Source organism: Rhinolophus sinicus, chromosome 14 (assembly GCF_057876585.1).
Source record: "Rhinolophus sinicus isolate RSI-liver-muscle chromosome 14, RSI-T2T, whole genome shotgun sequence".
Classification (NCBI taxonomy): domain Eukaryota; kingdom Metazoa; phylum Chordata; class Mammalia; order Chiroptera; family Rhinolophidae; genus Rhinolophus; species Rhinolophus sinicus.
The window spans coordinates 146,139,985-146,156,727 of record NC_142514.1 but is presented as its reverse complement, the minus strand read 5'-3'; the positions used below and the strand labels follow the sequence as shown (position 1 = coordinate 146,156,727).

At 46.2% G+C, this 16,743-nt stretch overlaps 1 protein-coding gene across 9 annotated transcripts in view; it reads left to right on the top strand.

Moving 5' to 3' along the window:
• SCUBE2 (signal peptide, CUB domain and EGF like domain containing 2) overlaps positions 1–5,540 on the top strand; it is a 59,639-nt gene extending 54,099 nt beyond the window's left edge. For all 9 annotated transcript variants that reach the window (XM_019728718.3, XM_019728749.3, XM_019728738.3 and 6 more), the window contains 3 exons: positions 464–616; positions 3,941–4,020; positions 5,228–5,540. In XM_019728718.3, coding sequence (XP_019584277.3) covers positions 464–616; positions 3,941–4,020; positions 5,228–5,380 — 386 coding nt within the window. In that variant the 3' untranslated portion in view covers positions 5,381–5,540. The remainder of the gene's footprint in view (positions 1–463; positions 617–3,940; positions 4,021–5,227) is intronic.
• The last annotated feature ends 11,203 nt before the right edge of the window (positions 5,541–16,743 follow it).

The following is a 16,743-nucleotide window of genomic DNA, read 5'->3' as shown; positions in this document are numbered from 1 at the left end:
ATTTAGACAAAAACCACACATCGAGGTCTTTTGCTGAGCCCCAGAGGTAGTGGGATTTGTGCAGGTCAGTCTTCTCCTCTGCGCTCACTGAGGACCCTCTTCCACAGTGAGAACAAGAGAATCAATGAAGCATATATAGGGCTGGCTCCAGACACTTACCTCACCCTGGGAAGCAGCTCATGGCTTAGAGACTGACCAAGGCAGAGGGCATAGCCAGGCAGGTGGGATCTTCCGCCTATCTTGATGCATGACCCAGTGTCCATAAAGGGACGCTGCCATCAACACAGCTTAGAGGCAGTGTAGTGAGTGGAGTCTGCAGTCAGACTGCCTGGATCTGAATCCCAGCCCCACTTCTCATTAGTTCTGTGGCCTTGGGCATACATTCTGGATTTTCCGTGCCTCAGTTTCTTCAACCCTGCTCAGTGATGGATCTTAAACCCTGCCCTCCGACTTCCCTTGGCAGCTTCATCCAATTCTGTGACGACATATGAGACCTGCCAGACCTACGAACGCCCCATCGCCTTCACCTCCAGATCCAAGAAGCTGTGGATTCAGTTTAAGTCCAATGAAGGGAACAGTGCCCGAGGGTTCCAGGTCCCGTACGTGACATATGATGGTAAGTGCTATGCAGCTCAGGCTGCAGTATGTGGAACAAGCTCTCTGCTTTGAACAGAACCAACTTCTGGGCCAGCTGACGGATTGCTGACCAGCACACATGCCCAGAAAGGCAGGCAGGATAAGGAGAAAGGACATCGCTGACTCATAAGTGCACATTTTAAACAGGCATTCGGGGACACTGAGTACAGGGATGAAAAGATGTATTAGAAAATAACTAAAAGTGAGCACAGCTTGGTGAGTAAGAACATGGGCGTTGGAGTCAGCCAGCCTGGGAATAATCTCTACTGGGACTTTGTGTGCGTTACTTACCATCTCTCAGCCTCACTTCTTAATGCGTAAATGATGATAATCATTAAACTTAATGTAAGAGTTCGATGGGATAATCTATAATGAACTTGGGGCAGTGCCTGGCACATAGTAAATACTCAGTAAATATTAACGTATTATGATTGTGGATTTTATTAAGAGGTATCCTGAGGAGGGGGAAAGACCCAAGAGCTGGTCCTGTCTCTGCCACTAACTCACTGCATGATTTTGGGCAAGTCAGATGACTTTTCTGGTTTCATTTTCTTCTTGTGAAATGAAGGGCTGGGCCTGGGGCCCCACCTAGTCTGAAACTTGGTTGACCAACATTTACTAGGAATACAAAATGAACCGGACCTTGTCCTGGAGGACCTCATAATCTAGTGGGGGAAGAGTCATCTGTTCATTCATGAACGTATTTGTTCATCCATCCAACAAATATTTAATGAGCATCTACTGTGCCAGGCATTGGGCTAAGCGCTGGAGACAACATGGTTAGGGACAGACACACAGAAAAGTACATACTGTCATACATGCTATAGTGGGGATGTATAAAGCTCAGTGTGAGAAGAAGGGGCAGCTGTCAGTTTTACATGGGTTTTGGAAAGAATAGAGCAAAGTTTCAAGAGATTTAGGTCTTGAAAGAACATATAAGGTTTTTTTTTTTATAAATGGGAGGAAGAACATTCAGGAAGAGGGAATGGCAAAGGCCCAAGGAGAGAGTACATGGCATGTGTGGGGACAGATGATTTGACCAGTTGATATCTAGGACTTAGCAGTGAGAGATGAGAGTGGAAAGCAATGGGGTTAGGCTGTGAAGAGCCTTGAGGGCCAAACTCAGAAGGGTAGACCGAAACTTATCGGGAGCCACTGAGGGTGTTTAGGCAGACAAGTACCAAAAGCAGCTCTTTTGGAAAGATAATATTCTATGGATTTCCTAAGAACACTTCACATACTTTATTGCCAACATGTTCCAAAAGCTAGGATCATGCTTCCTGTGCCAGAAACCATGTCAAACACCCAAGACAAAGGCTCTAAGTGTTAGACTCCTAGGTGGACACAAATGCCCCCCACTAGCTCTGCTGAGACAGGCAGAGTGCCTCAGCTGTCTGAGAGCCACCGACGGATAACTCCCGTATCTGGAACCAGGAAGGAACCAAAAGAGACATGGAGACTCCAGAAGAAATGTTCCCAAAGCTCACAAACTTTAGTCTGGCTATTCTCAACTCTGCCTTTGTGATGCAAGAAAACGTTGGTTGTTTTTGTCTTTTTTTAAAATTCAAATAGAGAAGCAGAGGAAATGATGCATAACCCTGGTTAGGCCCACAAGAGTATGTCTTGTACGTGTCATAGCAGAAAATAGTTGAAACTGCTGCTTTGGCCATACAGAAGCCTTTTAGGTCTTCATTCAGAGCCTACTTAAGTTTTTAAAAAACATATATTTCAGACAAGTTTGATATCTGGTTTCCAAGCCCAGAAGAACAGATACCACATTTAGAAAGGGCAGGTGAGGCTGCTACACGCTATCCCACTGACCGCTGGGGAACGGGGAGAACTGTAGTCACGAGTCACATGCACTGAGCATCACTGAGCACAGCCACGTGCCGAATAAAAAGAGAGTGATCTGGAAGCATTTGATGTAGAGGCAAACGACTCTCCAGTTCTCTGTGACATCAGAACATAGCACACCTGCTGCTCTTCCTCGGCAACTCCCGTCCCGAGAAGGAGCTGGTCCTCTGAGCTAGACACTCTGCAGCAGAGGAGTTCAAGATAAAAAAACGTGCCCTTACTCGTATTTTATGTTCACAAAATAAGAGAATAAGAAGAAAGATACACATGCATAGAGTACCAGTGATATTGCATATGTGTTAAATTGCAATTATGAGTCTTATACTATTAATTTCCGCCCTCCATCACTTGACTAGGGGAAACTTTTTCAAGAGCTCCTCCCACACAGTTCGAATGATGTTCTTATGATTTGTCTGGTTTTGTTTTGCACATGATGTGCGTACAAAGAGGCACTTTTTTCCAGCCTGGAATTTGAAAAAGATTGTGTTTTGCGTATGCTTGGTTTGAATTGTGACTGTAGGAAGTAGGCTCGACTTCGAAGGGGGGGTTACATTTGGAGAACTCTTACACTGTGTGCTCTGCATTTAATGTGTATGTCATGACCCAAAATTATTAATGAGAAAATGAAGAGAAGGTCAGGAAGAGAAGGAGGAAAAGCAACAGAGCCTCAGATGAAGAAACCGGTGGGGTTGCAGTAAAACCAAAGAGCGTGGTGTCCTGGAAGCTGAGTGAAGAAGTGGATTGAGGAAGGAGGGGTGACTGTTCAGGCCAAATGCTACTGACGCATCAAGGAAGATGAGGACTGAGAGTTGCCCTCTGGGGTTTGGCAACATGAAGGCCATTGGTGGCTTCGACAAACACTGTTAGGGGAATGATGGGGGCCAAATCTGACTGGACTGAGTTTGGGAGAGAAACAAAGGAGAAGAATAAGAGACAGTGAGTACTGACAATTATTTCAAGGAGTTTTGCGACAAAGGGGAGCAGAGACGTAGGATGGAAGCTGGAGGGAGAAATGAGGTCAAGAGAGGGACCGTTTTTGGGACTGGAGACATAATAGCATGTTTGTGTGCTGCTGGAAAAGACCAGTAGAGAGAGAATTTCGTATCATAGGAAATAAAAGGCAGAATGACTGGAATAATGCCCTTGATTTAGTGAGAGAAGTTGGAGGCAATGAGCAAAGTGGAGGGATGGGCCTCGATTGGATGTACAGAGGATATACTTGAGGGCAGATGGAACAGGAAAGATGGGTGAGGATGCTGGTAGGTGAGAGGATGCAGTGGGACGTATGTGGAAATTCTCTTCTGATTGCCTTCTTGGTATCAGAGTGGTCATTGTTCTGAATGGAGCTACAGAAGGGGCATTTCTCAAACCTCATAAAAAAATAAAAAGAAGAGTGAATTTGGAAATAACTACATCATTCGAATTCTAAATATGTCCTTTGTTCCAACAGAGGATTACCAGGAACTCATTGAAGATATAGTTCGAGATGGGAGGCTCTATGCATCTGAGAACCATCAGGAAATACTTAAGGTGAGTACATACCTAAGGTGGACATGGCAGTCATACAAAGCATCCCCCAAGCACCATCAGAGGAAGGTTTTCTTCTTGTTCCATATTGCTGCCTTTCAGACAACTAGCCTGCTCCAGGCTGAGCTCAGTTTTACGAGGTGTGATAAAAAAATACAGTGAATGTTTAAATTTTAAAAAATTTATTACAGTAAAAGACACATTGCCCCCTCAAAATACTCCCCCTCACTTTGAACACACTTATCCTATTGTTCTTGCCACTTTCTGAAGCAATTCTGGAAGTCTCTTTCGTGAGTGTCTTTACTTCATCCTCCATCATGACAATGCTCCACATTACACATTGCTTCTGGTACAGCAATTTCTGTCCAAGAAAAACATTATGGTGTGTCCTCATCCACCGTATTCACCGGATCTGGCACCGTGAGACTTCTGTTCCCCAAAGTCAGAAGGCTCTTCCCCAAAGTCAAAAGGACCATGAAAGGAAAATGTTTTGAATTGATTCAGGACATCGAGGCAGCCATGACAGCACAACTAAAAACACTCAGGAAAGAGGACTTTCAGAACTGCTTCAGAAAGTGGCAAGGACGATGGGATAAGTGAGGGAGTATTTTGAGGGGAATTAATGGCAATGTGTCTTTTACTGTAATCATTTTTTAAAATTTAAACATTCACTGTATTGTTTGATCACACCTTATATGTCTTTACCAGAGTTAATTTTTTAAAAAAAATTCACAAGGCTGTCTTTAGTGTTGTCAAGTGAAGTTGTATTTTGTAATTTGGAAATGTGTGGCGGAGCAGCGGGAAGCTTGTTTATCGTAAATCCAAGCCAGCTGCAAATTGTGTTTTCATGTTCATTCTCCAAATAGTTGGAGATCCTTGGCTTCTTTATCCTTCAGGCGTGAAGTTCACCAAATTTAGGTACTTGTAAGTAATTATCAGTAAACACTTGTCACGTCACTAACCCCATAAATATTCCCTAAATCCAATGTTGCAGCTCATCTGGTTTAGAAAAAGAAAACAGTTTTTTATATATTAAATCTTCCTTTATAGAAGTAATACATGCTTTTTATTGATAATTAGGAAAATAAACACTGCACAAAAGATAGAACTCAGAGGAAACCATTTCCACAAAGTGCTTTTCAGTTCCATTGGCAATATGTCGGAATGTTTAAATATTTTGGCCCAGTAACAAAAATTCTCTTCATTTTAGGATAAGAAACTGATCAAGGCGCTGTTTGATGTCCTGGCCCACCCCCAGAACTATTTCAAGTACACGGCCCAGGAGTCCCGCGAGATGTTTCCAAGATCTTTCATCCGATTGCTACGTTCCAAAGTGTCCAGGTTTTTGAGGCCTTACAAATGAGTCTGCCCACGTGCCACTCAGTACCATGTCCTGCCTGTGGGCTGGTGGGACACAGCCGTCTGCTTCTGCAGCCAGCATAGTTGGATATTGCTGCCTCCAGTAGCAGTGACTCGTTAGAGTTCAATTTTTATAGATAATACAGATATTTTGGTAAATCGAACTTGGTTTTTCTTTCCCAGCATTGTGGATGTGGACTGAGAATGGCTTTGAGTCACACCCACTTCTCATTGCTGTGGGCAGATATCTTGGATACATCAAGGGCTGGCTGAGCTGGACCTCTGTCAGCTCAGGTGAGACTCATCTGTCCTTCCTGGCTCTCATTCCTTCTCAAGCGGGCTGTGGTGGAAAGCAGATGACAGAAGGGGCTGCGTTATCTGAAACTTGCGCTTCCTCCGGCCCAACCCTCCCTAAGGGAGCTCTCTGCCCCCAGGTACAGGCTCTGACCAGGTAGAGCAGGAAGGGAGGGAGGAAGGGAGAGCCCTCTAGGCGCTGTCCACATACCTGAGACCTGTGAGGACTCCATTTCTCCACAGCCTTCGCTAGTCTGTGATCCCAGGAACTTGAATTCTAAGCATTGATCATTAAAATATACTTAAAGCAGAAAGAATTAGAAATAAACAACTAAGCCCTTCCTCAGACATCATGCTGTAGGCCAGCTGATGGCCTTCCTCGTTGCCAGGTTCCACCCTGTGGCAATGCCCAGGGCAGGTCTTTAGCACCAGCTGTGCCTCTAGACACTGCTGGGCATGGTGTTCAGGCTTGGAGAGTTCAGGTCGGACGTGATCTCTTTGGTGGTTGAGAATCACTGACCTTCATGAAAAGGAGATTTCACAAATCTTAGTCAGTACTACCAAGGGTCCTCTTTCCATAGTGGGCTTCCCACCACAGGTGTCCGAGGTCCAGGTGGGCCATGCTGGAGGTCAACCCGTTATGCCTGCCTTCTTTCCCCATTTCCCAAGGTCAGAGACTGACTCAGCTCCCAGGACATGAGCAGCACCGCTAAGGGTGGTCTCACTCTTCATGGTTGCACCGCTGCCGGAAGCAGCTCCACACATCCGGTCCTCTAAGTCAGCACAGCAGGGTCTCACAATCCTCTTCTTCCACAGGAACTTGAATTTTCACTGTTACTACATTTTTAAAAATTTAAATCCACAGGCAAAAATCTCCTTACAGTGAATAAAAAAGAATCCTATCAAACGAACTGCCATTTCCCTAATGAATGGTCTTAGTAAACACAAACATAGTATTTTATTTCAGTAACAAACTATACACACAATATTCCATTCTAAAGTACTGAAAAATGGTTAGCAAATATTTTTAAAGAAAACGAAGACTATTTCATTGTTGTTGAACTAGCTTTTTACCTCAGTGGTTTTGTTTTTTTAATCTATTGATAACATTGGTTTGAAAAAGAAAATTCTAATCAAATGTTTCTTCTTTCTTTTATGGGCCCTAAATACCTATTTCCAAATTACTCTTCAAAAATTTGAACATCATCATATTTTACAATAATCATTAAAACAAGCACTTGGAATTGATAATACCCAACTTTGCCTACATTTCTGAGTCTAACCAGAAAATGAAAATTCACATGTAATATAACCTGAGTCATTGACCTGACTGATATGGAGCTGAGATGAGCTAAACCAGGCCATCCTGTCCAAGCACATGAGTAACTTTCTGCTCACGACTGTGTGAATCTGTACTGCTGATTCACAAGAAAGCTAGGGCTGGCAATACACTGGGGGTTGGCGAAGACTGCATAACCTGGTCTCAGTGAGGCAGCCTCCAGGAGCAGCCCCGTGCACCAGCGCTGTGCACCTCGTACAAGCATGAGCTGCTGAGACCCTCCTGACGCTTCCTCTCTATACCCTAACTGGCGGGATGGTCCTGTTGGAAAGCTGGCCGGTGGAGGCTACCGTCGCCACCTGCTAAATCATCTGCTCTGTGCCAGGCACTACTCTCGGCCCTAGGGATGCAGAGTGACGAGACAGACAAGGTTCTTGCCCTCATGGAACTTACATTGTAGAGGGAGGAGACAGACAGTGAGCAACTGAGTCATCAGCGAGTGGTAAGTGCTATGTGGAAAATTAAAATAGGTTAACCTAACAGGTAACTGCGTGGCCACTTGAGGATTGTGGATTGTGGATGGCCTCTCTGGGAAATGACATTTCAGCTGCAGATAAATAGCGAGAAGGAATCAGGCTTGAGAATATCAGGGGAAAGAGCATTCCACATAGAGGAAAGCCAAGAGCAAAAGCTGTCAGGCAGGGACAAACGTGTGTGGATCACAGTCTAGTGAGAAGGCAAGTGGTATAAGATGAGGTCGGAGCACCCCAAACGTTGGAATCCAGAATGAGGGGTTCAGGTTTAATTCTAAATACATTGTGAAGTTTTTAGAGGGGTTTAAGCAGAGGCATGAGAGATCTGATTTATGTTTTTAAAAGATAGCTCTGGTTGCTGTATGAAGAATAGATTTTAGAAAGCCGGCATGGATGCAGAGAACAGTTAACGAGCTATTGCCACCAACCAAGCAGTCACCCAGGTGGAGCGGAGGTTGTCTGCGTTACGGTCGTAGTAGAGATGATCGAGTAGCAGGACTCTGGACATGTTTCAGGGGAGAGTCAACAGAACTTGCTGATAGGATTGGATGGAAGGGGGAAGGAAAGACAGTAGCCAAAGATGACTCATAGGTGCCTGAACCACTGATAGATGGAGACTTCGGGATGGAGCAGGTTCAGGACATGTGACAGTTTTATAACATGTCTGCAAATTCCTTGATGCTCCTTCCTTGGAAAGGTGGGGGGTCTCTCCCCCTTCCCCTTGAATCTGGGCTCTGTGACTACTTGACCAATATATGGCAGAAGTAACGTTTTACCAGTTTCCGGGCCCAGGACTTAAGATACTGGCAATTTCCTCTTCCTCTCCTTGGGAAACTCACACTGGAAACTTAGTCCCCATACCTTAAGGAAGCCATAGCACAATGTGGAGAGAAACCGAGCTCTGGCCCCCCTCCCTCACGCCCCCCCCCCCCCCCAGCTGAGCTCTCATGTGACAGCTAGCAGAACTTGCCAGCTATGTGACTGAGCTGTGTTAGGAATGGATTCTCCAGCCTCAAGTCGAGCTTCCCCAGCTGATAGTCCACGGACCAGTACCCTTTAAGCCAAAATTACAGGCTTGTGAACAAAATCAGTGATTTATCGTCTTTTTAAGTCACTAGGTTTTTGGGGTGCTTACTTATGCAATAATAAGACGTTGGGAAAAAAGAGATCGAGAGTTCAACTTTGGCCGTTCTAAGTATGAGGTGCCTGTTCAATACCGAAATGAAGAGCTCAAATAGGCACTTGGTTCGGTGACGCCCCAGGAGAGCTCAGGGCTAAATATGAATTTTAATGTCTCACAGAATACAGACATGAAACTGGCTGAGGTCACCTGAGAAAGGTATGTAAATAAAAGAAGACGAGGGAGCTCTGAATTCTGGGATTCCCTGTGGGCACGGGGACCAGGACTTAGGGGAGCTGAGTATTAAGTAAACAGGAAGCGGTCGGAGCTGAGCTTCACCTTCCCTCCAAGAGGGCCAGTTCTGTGGGAAAGCTCTGTGGGAGTGGAATCTGGACAGGTCCTTCCTTCCAGCTGTAGATATTGTTCTTGAGCCATTTACTAAAGTGCTACATTCATGGATTTAGCAACCTTTCCCTTGAGTTTCCAATGCTAATAAAAGATTGTTTGCCTTTTCACACTAACAGATGATAATCTTCACTGTGGAAAATTGCTTCCTCTGAATCATTCTCCAGGCTGTTAAGTGCATTGTCTGTAGGCACTCACTGGATTTAGGTTTGCAGGTGATTTTAAAATTATCATGTGGTAACTCGGGAAAGGCGGCAGCTGTACCACACAAAACAAGGACTTGCTTGCCCTCGGGCAGGTCTTTGCGGGGAGATTGGCTGCCGCAGACCTCTGGGAAACCCGGGGGGCCCACACCAGGCCCAGCCTCACTCTTCTCCTAATACAGGAGAGATGCCTCTTACTGGGGCTGTCAGCGTCTTGCTTCCTTTCACACAGGAGGATGGGTCCTAAGAGCTTTACCCAAGTCTATATCACTCTTAGCCTGTACTTGGGAGGCAAATGGGTTAGGTGAGGTTGGAAGACAGCAATTTCTCTTCAAGTCGAAGGAGTCTTGTTACCTATGGCCTTCTTGCTAGGCCAGCCATCCTCCAAATTCAGGTCCTGGGTGTGGCCAGTTGAGGCCCATCCACAGGAAATGAGAAGCCTTGGTGAGGTTTCCTTTCTGTGACATCTGCTCCAGGGGCTTGTGAGCCCAGCTCAGCAATGTCCGGAATATTTGTGGTGCCCTGCTTCCTTCTCCCTCCAGGCAGTCTAGATCAGCCTGCAGACCACCCGCAGGGGCCTAATGGCCCAGCTAGGCTGCTCCACAAAAACTTATCTGCTCAGCAGGGATCACTTTCCAGAGAAGACAGTAGGAGCAAAATAGATTTAGAAAATGAAACCACTCTAATTCACAGGCCAGTTGTTCTAGCTGACTAAAAGGGATACAGATTAAATCCACCTACTACAAACAATGACAGTAACTCAGCATTGCTTGGTTTCAGAGTATCTCATTAAGGGAATGTGACTACAGACCTTAGTTATTCATAATTCTTTGTTATGTGTTTGCTCATTCATTCATTTATGCACCATATTCATTGAGGGCTTACTAAGGGCTAGGTATTACAGGAGCTGGGGATACTGTAGTGAGCAAAATAAAGTCTCTGTGGAATTTAGATTCTAGTGGAGGAAGGCAGAAAATAAACAAACATACGTTGTAAAGTCAAGTGTGATAACTGTTTATAAAGAAGAGTGAAAGGATAGAGGATGAGGAGGTAGGTGGTGGGAGGGAGTTACTATTTTAGATAGAATGAGCTCGTTATTGGAGTCATGAATCCAGGCTCCTCCCGGGGGACTGGCTCCTCAAACCAAGTTTGGCAGCACTGGCCCTGGCAAGCTCCTCTACCCACCCCGCCAGAACTTGACATTTCATCTCCCTGCCAAGCTGACTGTAAATTCCAGGTTCTGAACAGCCATTCTGCAATTCCTAGAGCAAGCACCACCTAGTGGTTGTAAAGTGGAATTAACCGGTGTTTCAGTCATCCGTCTGCTTTGAAGATTAAATGCCCTTGGAGTTTAAATGCCCATAATTCAAGACAAAATGTTACCAGTGGGGCACTGGGGACCAGGGCTGTGACTTGACAAATGATTGATTGCATGTTGTTTCATACAGACCCTTGGAATGTATCTGTTTAGATGTTTTCTTTTCCTCTACCTGGCCTAATAACTAATGACCAGATGGGAAGTCGTTGATTTAGGTCCTTTCAACCTATCAGCAATATCAACAATGCTTTGAATAATGTCCAAAGAGTCAGTCTCTCTCTCTCTCTCTCTCTCTCTCTCTCCCCCCCCCCCCCCGTGTCTCTGTCTTCCCTCCCCACCCCCCACACACCCTTATTTCTCCCCCACATTCATCCATTCATTGTAATGGTCTAGGCACCATGTATATTGTGTGGATGAGACCGGAGGAAACAGGAGTTGAAAGACTGAGGGGAAAATTACTCCAAATTGTAACCTTGTGTAATGTTTCACAACATGTATTTAAAAGAGCTACCATTCCCCCTGCCCCCCACTGGGACCGTCCTCTGACCCTATGTTCTATCCTAGAACTGAAGGATAAATTCGAGGCTCAGTTTGGAGTTTTCTGTCTTTTTCCCTCCACAATGCAAAAAGCAGAAATACAAACCTACCTCACATCTAAGCTTGGTGCTGGCTTTGCCTTATTATACACATTCTGTAGTTGAAAATAAATTAACTTTTAATTAATTAAAAGTTGCTGAGCAGGAAATGGAACGGATGCCCCAGGGAGGACAGAGCCCAGCAACGTGTGACTGACGTGCCACGGTCAGCAGGAGAGCGTGGCGGTAGAGTGAGCTCGTGGTGAAACTTGGTTGGGCCTGTGTGCTCAGCCCTCCGCAGCCCTGTGGGTAACTCACTGTGCGTGACCACGAACTGCTCATCCTCATACGGTGCCAATGACGTTGCATGTATGTGATGCCCGTCCATTGTACCCAACTGTGCGAGACGGTAATGGTGGCAAAGCAAGAATATGTGCCCAGAACCCCGAAGTTAGAGCCAGGTGGCTTGAGGAAGGCAGCTTTTAGCAGCCATATCAGGTACCAAAGCTGGAGTTTTGGGTGATGAAGGTACAAGTATAAGAAGCTTGGTAAATCCTCACACAGGGCTTCCAATGAGGAACTGAGGTGACTCGAACAGCATCACTCACCCAATATCGCCCCCCCACCCCATATTCCTAACACACTTTTCTAAGAATGCATTCTCTCTGTCGATCTTAGTGAAAGATTTCACTAAGATTTGTTTCATAATGCTCATTTCCTCTAAGACTCCCGTTATGTTGTCTGCAATAGCTGGATTTGTATCTCAGCTCCGCCACCTTAATAGTCATGTGACCTGGCACAAATTACTTAACTTCTCTGTGCCTCAATTTCCTCATATGGTATATATAGGTAATGATAGTAATTGCTGGATAGAGTTGTGAGACTGAATGAGTTCACACACATGGGAAACTCTTGGAACACTGCCTGGAATGCAGTAAAGGCTCAATAAATGTTCACTATCGTCATTGTCATTATTTTGCACTTCTTGAGACTTAGGAAGATAAATCCAAGATACTTTTTTTTAAATGGGTTCATGCTTTGCTGTTTTTTTCCTGTTTCACTGAAAGTCCTTTAGTTACAGGCTTTCTAGTGGGATGTGCTCTAGGAAGAGGAGTTAGAGCTTAAAGCGGGCATGAAAGGCCACAATGCCTGATTTGGGTCCTCACACAAGACCTTCTGAAAAGCCCTCTCCTCCTGAGCTGGGGAGGTGAAATGTACTTTTCTCATCTCCTAAGACTGTTTCTCTCAGGGCAGAAACAGCACACACACAGACACCTGTCAATCCTTCATCTTTCCTTATTTTCAACCCTCAGCCCCTGATGTGTGAAGATGGCAATACACCTTGCTGAACCCAGAATCACACATTCTTCAGAAATGCTTGTCTCAGGCTTGAGGTTTCCAGCAAAACACAACTTCTGACTCCACGGAGGCAGCACTAGGGGCTGCACAGCATTCTGAGAGGCTTGCCATATTTGGAAGAGCTCTGCACTGGCCTCTGGAGGGCAGGTCTTTCTCCAGGTTCTCTACCTCTTGGAAAGAGGAAGAGGATGCATATTTATTGAGGGCTCACTTTGTGATAAGCCCTATGCTTTACATATTATCTTATTTCAACCACACAGAGTGCTGCCAGATGGGTAAACAGGCTCAGAGAACTGCAGTAATTTTGCCAAGGTGTCACAGCAAGGAAGGGGAGAGGCAAGCCTAGACTCCCCTCTTTCCACCGGACACTTGCTTCAGATAGTGAGATTCCCCCCCCCCCCCCCCCCGACACACACCCGCTTTCTTTCCTCTTTGCTGTCTGATTTGAGGTCATAGCCTGTCCTCATCCCAGGAAGTGAAACAAAATCTTTGCTGACAGGAATGTATCCAAAAGACCCAGCCAACTTTGGAAATACCAGCGGGGCTGCTGTCAGCTCTGTTTTATGAGGCTAGGGTGGTGTTGGGAATCTCTCTAAAGAAAGAAAGAAAGCAGAAATATCTCATCTTGGCTTTAACCTGCCAACGTCGGCACAGTTTTTAGGCTTGGGTGCCAAGTCGTGGGCATCCGTGTAGCCAGAGATCCTGGTACACATATGGTACCTGCAGCAGACAGCTGTTTGAAGAATCTTCCTGCCAGAGGGAGTTGGGGTGGTGATGAGGGCACCAGAAGAGGAACAGACTCTGCAGCCACAAGGATGGGGGTGCTGAGCAAAGGGGGATCTGGGCAGTGGCCCTTACTTCCTGGTTGTGTGCCCAAGGGCAAAGTCAGAGCAAAATAGTCATGGGTGGGAAGGGAAGGGGGATGAAAACTCCTTGGCCAGCTCCGCTTTCTCCTCTGCTCTTCTCATCTACTTTTCTGGCCTCCCAGCTCTGGCACTCATCCTATATCCCCATTCTCACATGCCTCCCTGTCAGCTGAAGACCCAGTGAGGGTTGCTGGCAGAATAGATTGTAAGCTTGGCACTGCTGACAGCCATGAGACAGCCATGATGCCTGCCATGGCATGAGCTCAGAGTTGAAACACCGTGATGTTATTTGAGCCCTTCGATCCAGCCATGCCTGAAGTCCCTTCACTTTTTATTTTTTCATTTGTTTTTAAGGAGGGTGTAGCTCACAGCGGCCCATGCAAGGATCCAACTGGCAACCTTGGTGTTATTAGCACCACACTCTAACCAACTGAGCTGACCGGCCACCCCAACACTTTCACTTTTGAATTAAGGGCTCCCAAAAGTTTGCATTTTGGCTTAAGAAAATTTCACCTGGGCTTCTGTCACTTATAATAAGAACAACGCAAATAAAATCCTCATTGAAACAGCATCAGCTTGTCTAGCACAATTTTCAAGGACAGATCCTCTACAACAGTCGAGGAAGGATGTAGAGGATGTTAGAACAGCTCCACTTGACATGGTCAAGTCAGAATTTAGAGGCACCAAGGAGTGGGACAGAGCTGGCCAGCTCTTGCCTCGGGAGGCTCCTCTGCTCCAAGGAGCAGAGGGTGGGGGGTAAAAGATGCTCAGGTCTGATTTGCACTGCCTGTAGCTACGCCGGGAGGCTTGGAGGAGGCATAGACCAGGGCCGACCCAGAGGCTCAGCAACCTACAGGTTTCCTGAAGCTGGTCCAGGTAATGATGGTAGCTGCCGTCTGCTGAGCCCTTACTATGTGCCATGATGTGCTGTGTGTATTATTTCACTTAACCCTCACAGCAGCCCTGAAAGGTAAATATGTTACTGGCATCATTTTCTAGATAAGGAACCGAAATTCACAGTAATGTGGTAACTTACTAATCACATAGCTAGTAAGTGGCAGAGCAGGGATTCAAACCTAGTGTAGTGGACTCTAAAACCTGTGCTTTTAACAAGTATATTATACTTTCAAGATGGGTCAATGGGGCAGGGGAGGTTCCTACATGGAGAATTAATAATGATCTTTTCTGTTGGGACAACCCCCCAGAGTTTACAAAGCCCAGTTTTATATGTAATCTCACTGTACCCATTTTTCAGATATGGAAACTGAGGCTTAGAGGTAGGACATGACTTGCTAAAAGTCACTTGGGCAAACTGCACAGAGGTGATGCTCCTCAAAAGGAGCAGCCAGTCTGCAGGCTGCAGAAACTCATAGTGAGTGTGCAGGGGATTGCATTGGCCTCACCACACTGACCCATGCTTAAGGGCAGTGATTGTATCAATCTGGCTAAGGAAGATCTCTGACAGATGAGGGAACCAACTGGTGTGGCCACAGATCCAATTGCAGGAGACGGCAAAGGGCTCTGCATTCACAAAAAGGATTCCCACATCTAGTCAAGGCCCTATTTATTTTTCAGCAACACTTGATATGGACAAATTCCAGTTCAATAGAGAGATTCAGCTTCCTGGTGTTCCCTGGGGGAGGGAGGGTTCTAACCATGAAAGGAGTCCCTTTCTTCTGTCGGGCCATCCTCAGCAAAAAAGACTGCAAGACTGAGCTGAGCTGCCTGAGGAGTGGGGAGTTGGAATCTGCCTGCTTGGCTTTCTCCCAGAGGAGAGTAGCAGTACTAGCCTGAGCCCCAGGGGCCCTCACTGTTAGGCCTGTCTTGATACTTTGCCGAGCTCAGGGGCACCTGTCCTAAAGAGACACCACAAGGCTGTCTTTCACTGTTCCCCAGTTGACTCGCGTCTGGAGGAGTGACCAGGCAGGGATCCAGGCGACAGGACAGAAGGGGTCAGGGCAGCCACTGTTGTTCACTGCTGGAAGTGTGCCAGGGAGCTAAGAGGTGAGCTGCAGTCCCACCCCCTCTTCACCTTCCCCTCCATGCTGTATGAAGGCGGGGGTCCTTGAAGCCAGGTGAGCAGCCTCTGGCCTTCTGGATTTATTTTCCCACAAGCAGTCTGTGCGCTCTGAATCTAGGGCAAGTGCTAAAGGCAGGGATGGAGGGGAAAAGTAGGTTCATGTGATCAACCCTGCCCTTCCTGGTCTGGGAGGTCCAGCACAGGTTCTGGGGGCAGTCAGCCTGGGTTTAAAAGCCCAGCTCTACTATTTGCTTTCCTTGGACAAGACTTTAACTTTTTGCCATAGTTATACTCAGTATTTATTGAGAACCTTCTATGTGCTAGGGATTCAATGGTAAGGGAAAAAAATGGACTCAGTTACCTTCTTGGAGCTTACAATTAGTGAAAGAGATAAATATTAATCAAACAACCATAACACACCACCACCAAAAAAAGGTGAAATGCCCAGGAGAGAATCATAGTATATAATTAAGGAGAATTCACCTGTGGGAGGTCAGAGAAGCCCTTCCTAAAGAAATGGTAATGGAGCTGAGGTCTGGAAGGAACAATAACGAAGCTGAGGTATACCTGTTGACTGAACAGAGTAGGAGGGGCAGTCCATGCAGAGGCAACAGGATATTCAAAGGTAGACCATTTGGCAAGAGGAGAATGGCTCCTCCAAGGAATTGGAAGAAGGCTCATGAGGCTGAAGTACAGAGTGGAGAAGCAGATGGGGGAAGACCATGTGAGAATGTGGGGATTTATAAGAGCAACAGGTAGCCTTTTGAGGTGATCTAAGCAGGGAGGTGAATTTGAAAAGATTACTCTGGCAGTAGCAAACAAGGAATTGGGAGGGAACCAAGGCACATTCACATACCAGTTAAGAGGTCTCAGGTATTTTCCTGTAAAGTGTGGATAATGATAATACTACCTCATAAACCATTGCCAAGATTCAGTGCGCTCCTACATTTTAAGTATTTATTCCAACACCTGGCATATGGTAAAAGGCTCAGTAAATGTTAGTGTTCCTTTTACTGTTAGTTCTCTACCGAGAGCAGATCTTTCTGCTTCATGGATGTTCCTGTGAGGTGGGCTGGGAGAGGATAGTGGTTGTTCCTAGGGTGGGAACGTGCCCTAGGGTGGGAACGTGTCCTAGGGTGGGAACGTGGTTTGCACTGTCAGCTTCGAGGCCAGAACCGAGGGTGCCCCATTAGAATGGCTTGACAGTAAGAAAGATTCACGAAGAAAACCGGGTTCCAATGTGCTCCCACAAACACGCTGGAGAGACGTTAAGCCCTAGTATTGGCTGAGAAAAACGTGTTTTTCTGCGGGGTGTTCTAAAGAACAGGTGTAGGGCTCGCACTCGTGCGCAGTCGCGCGGAGGCTGGGACCCTTGCCGTTCTTCAGCCTCAGGCT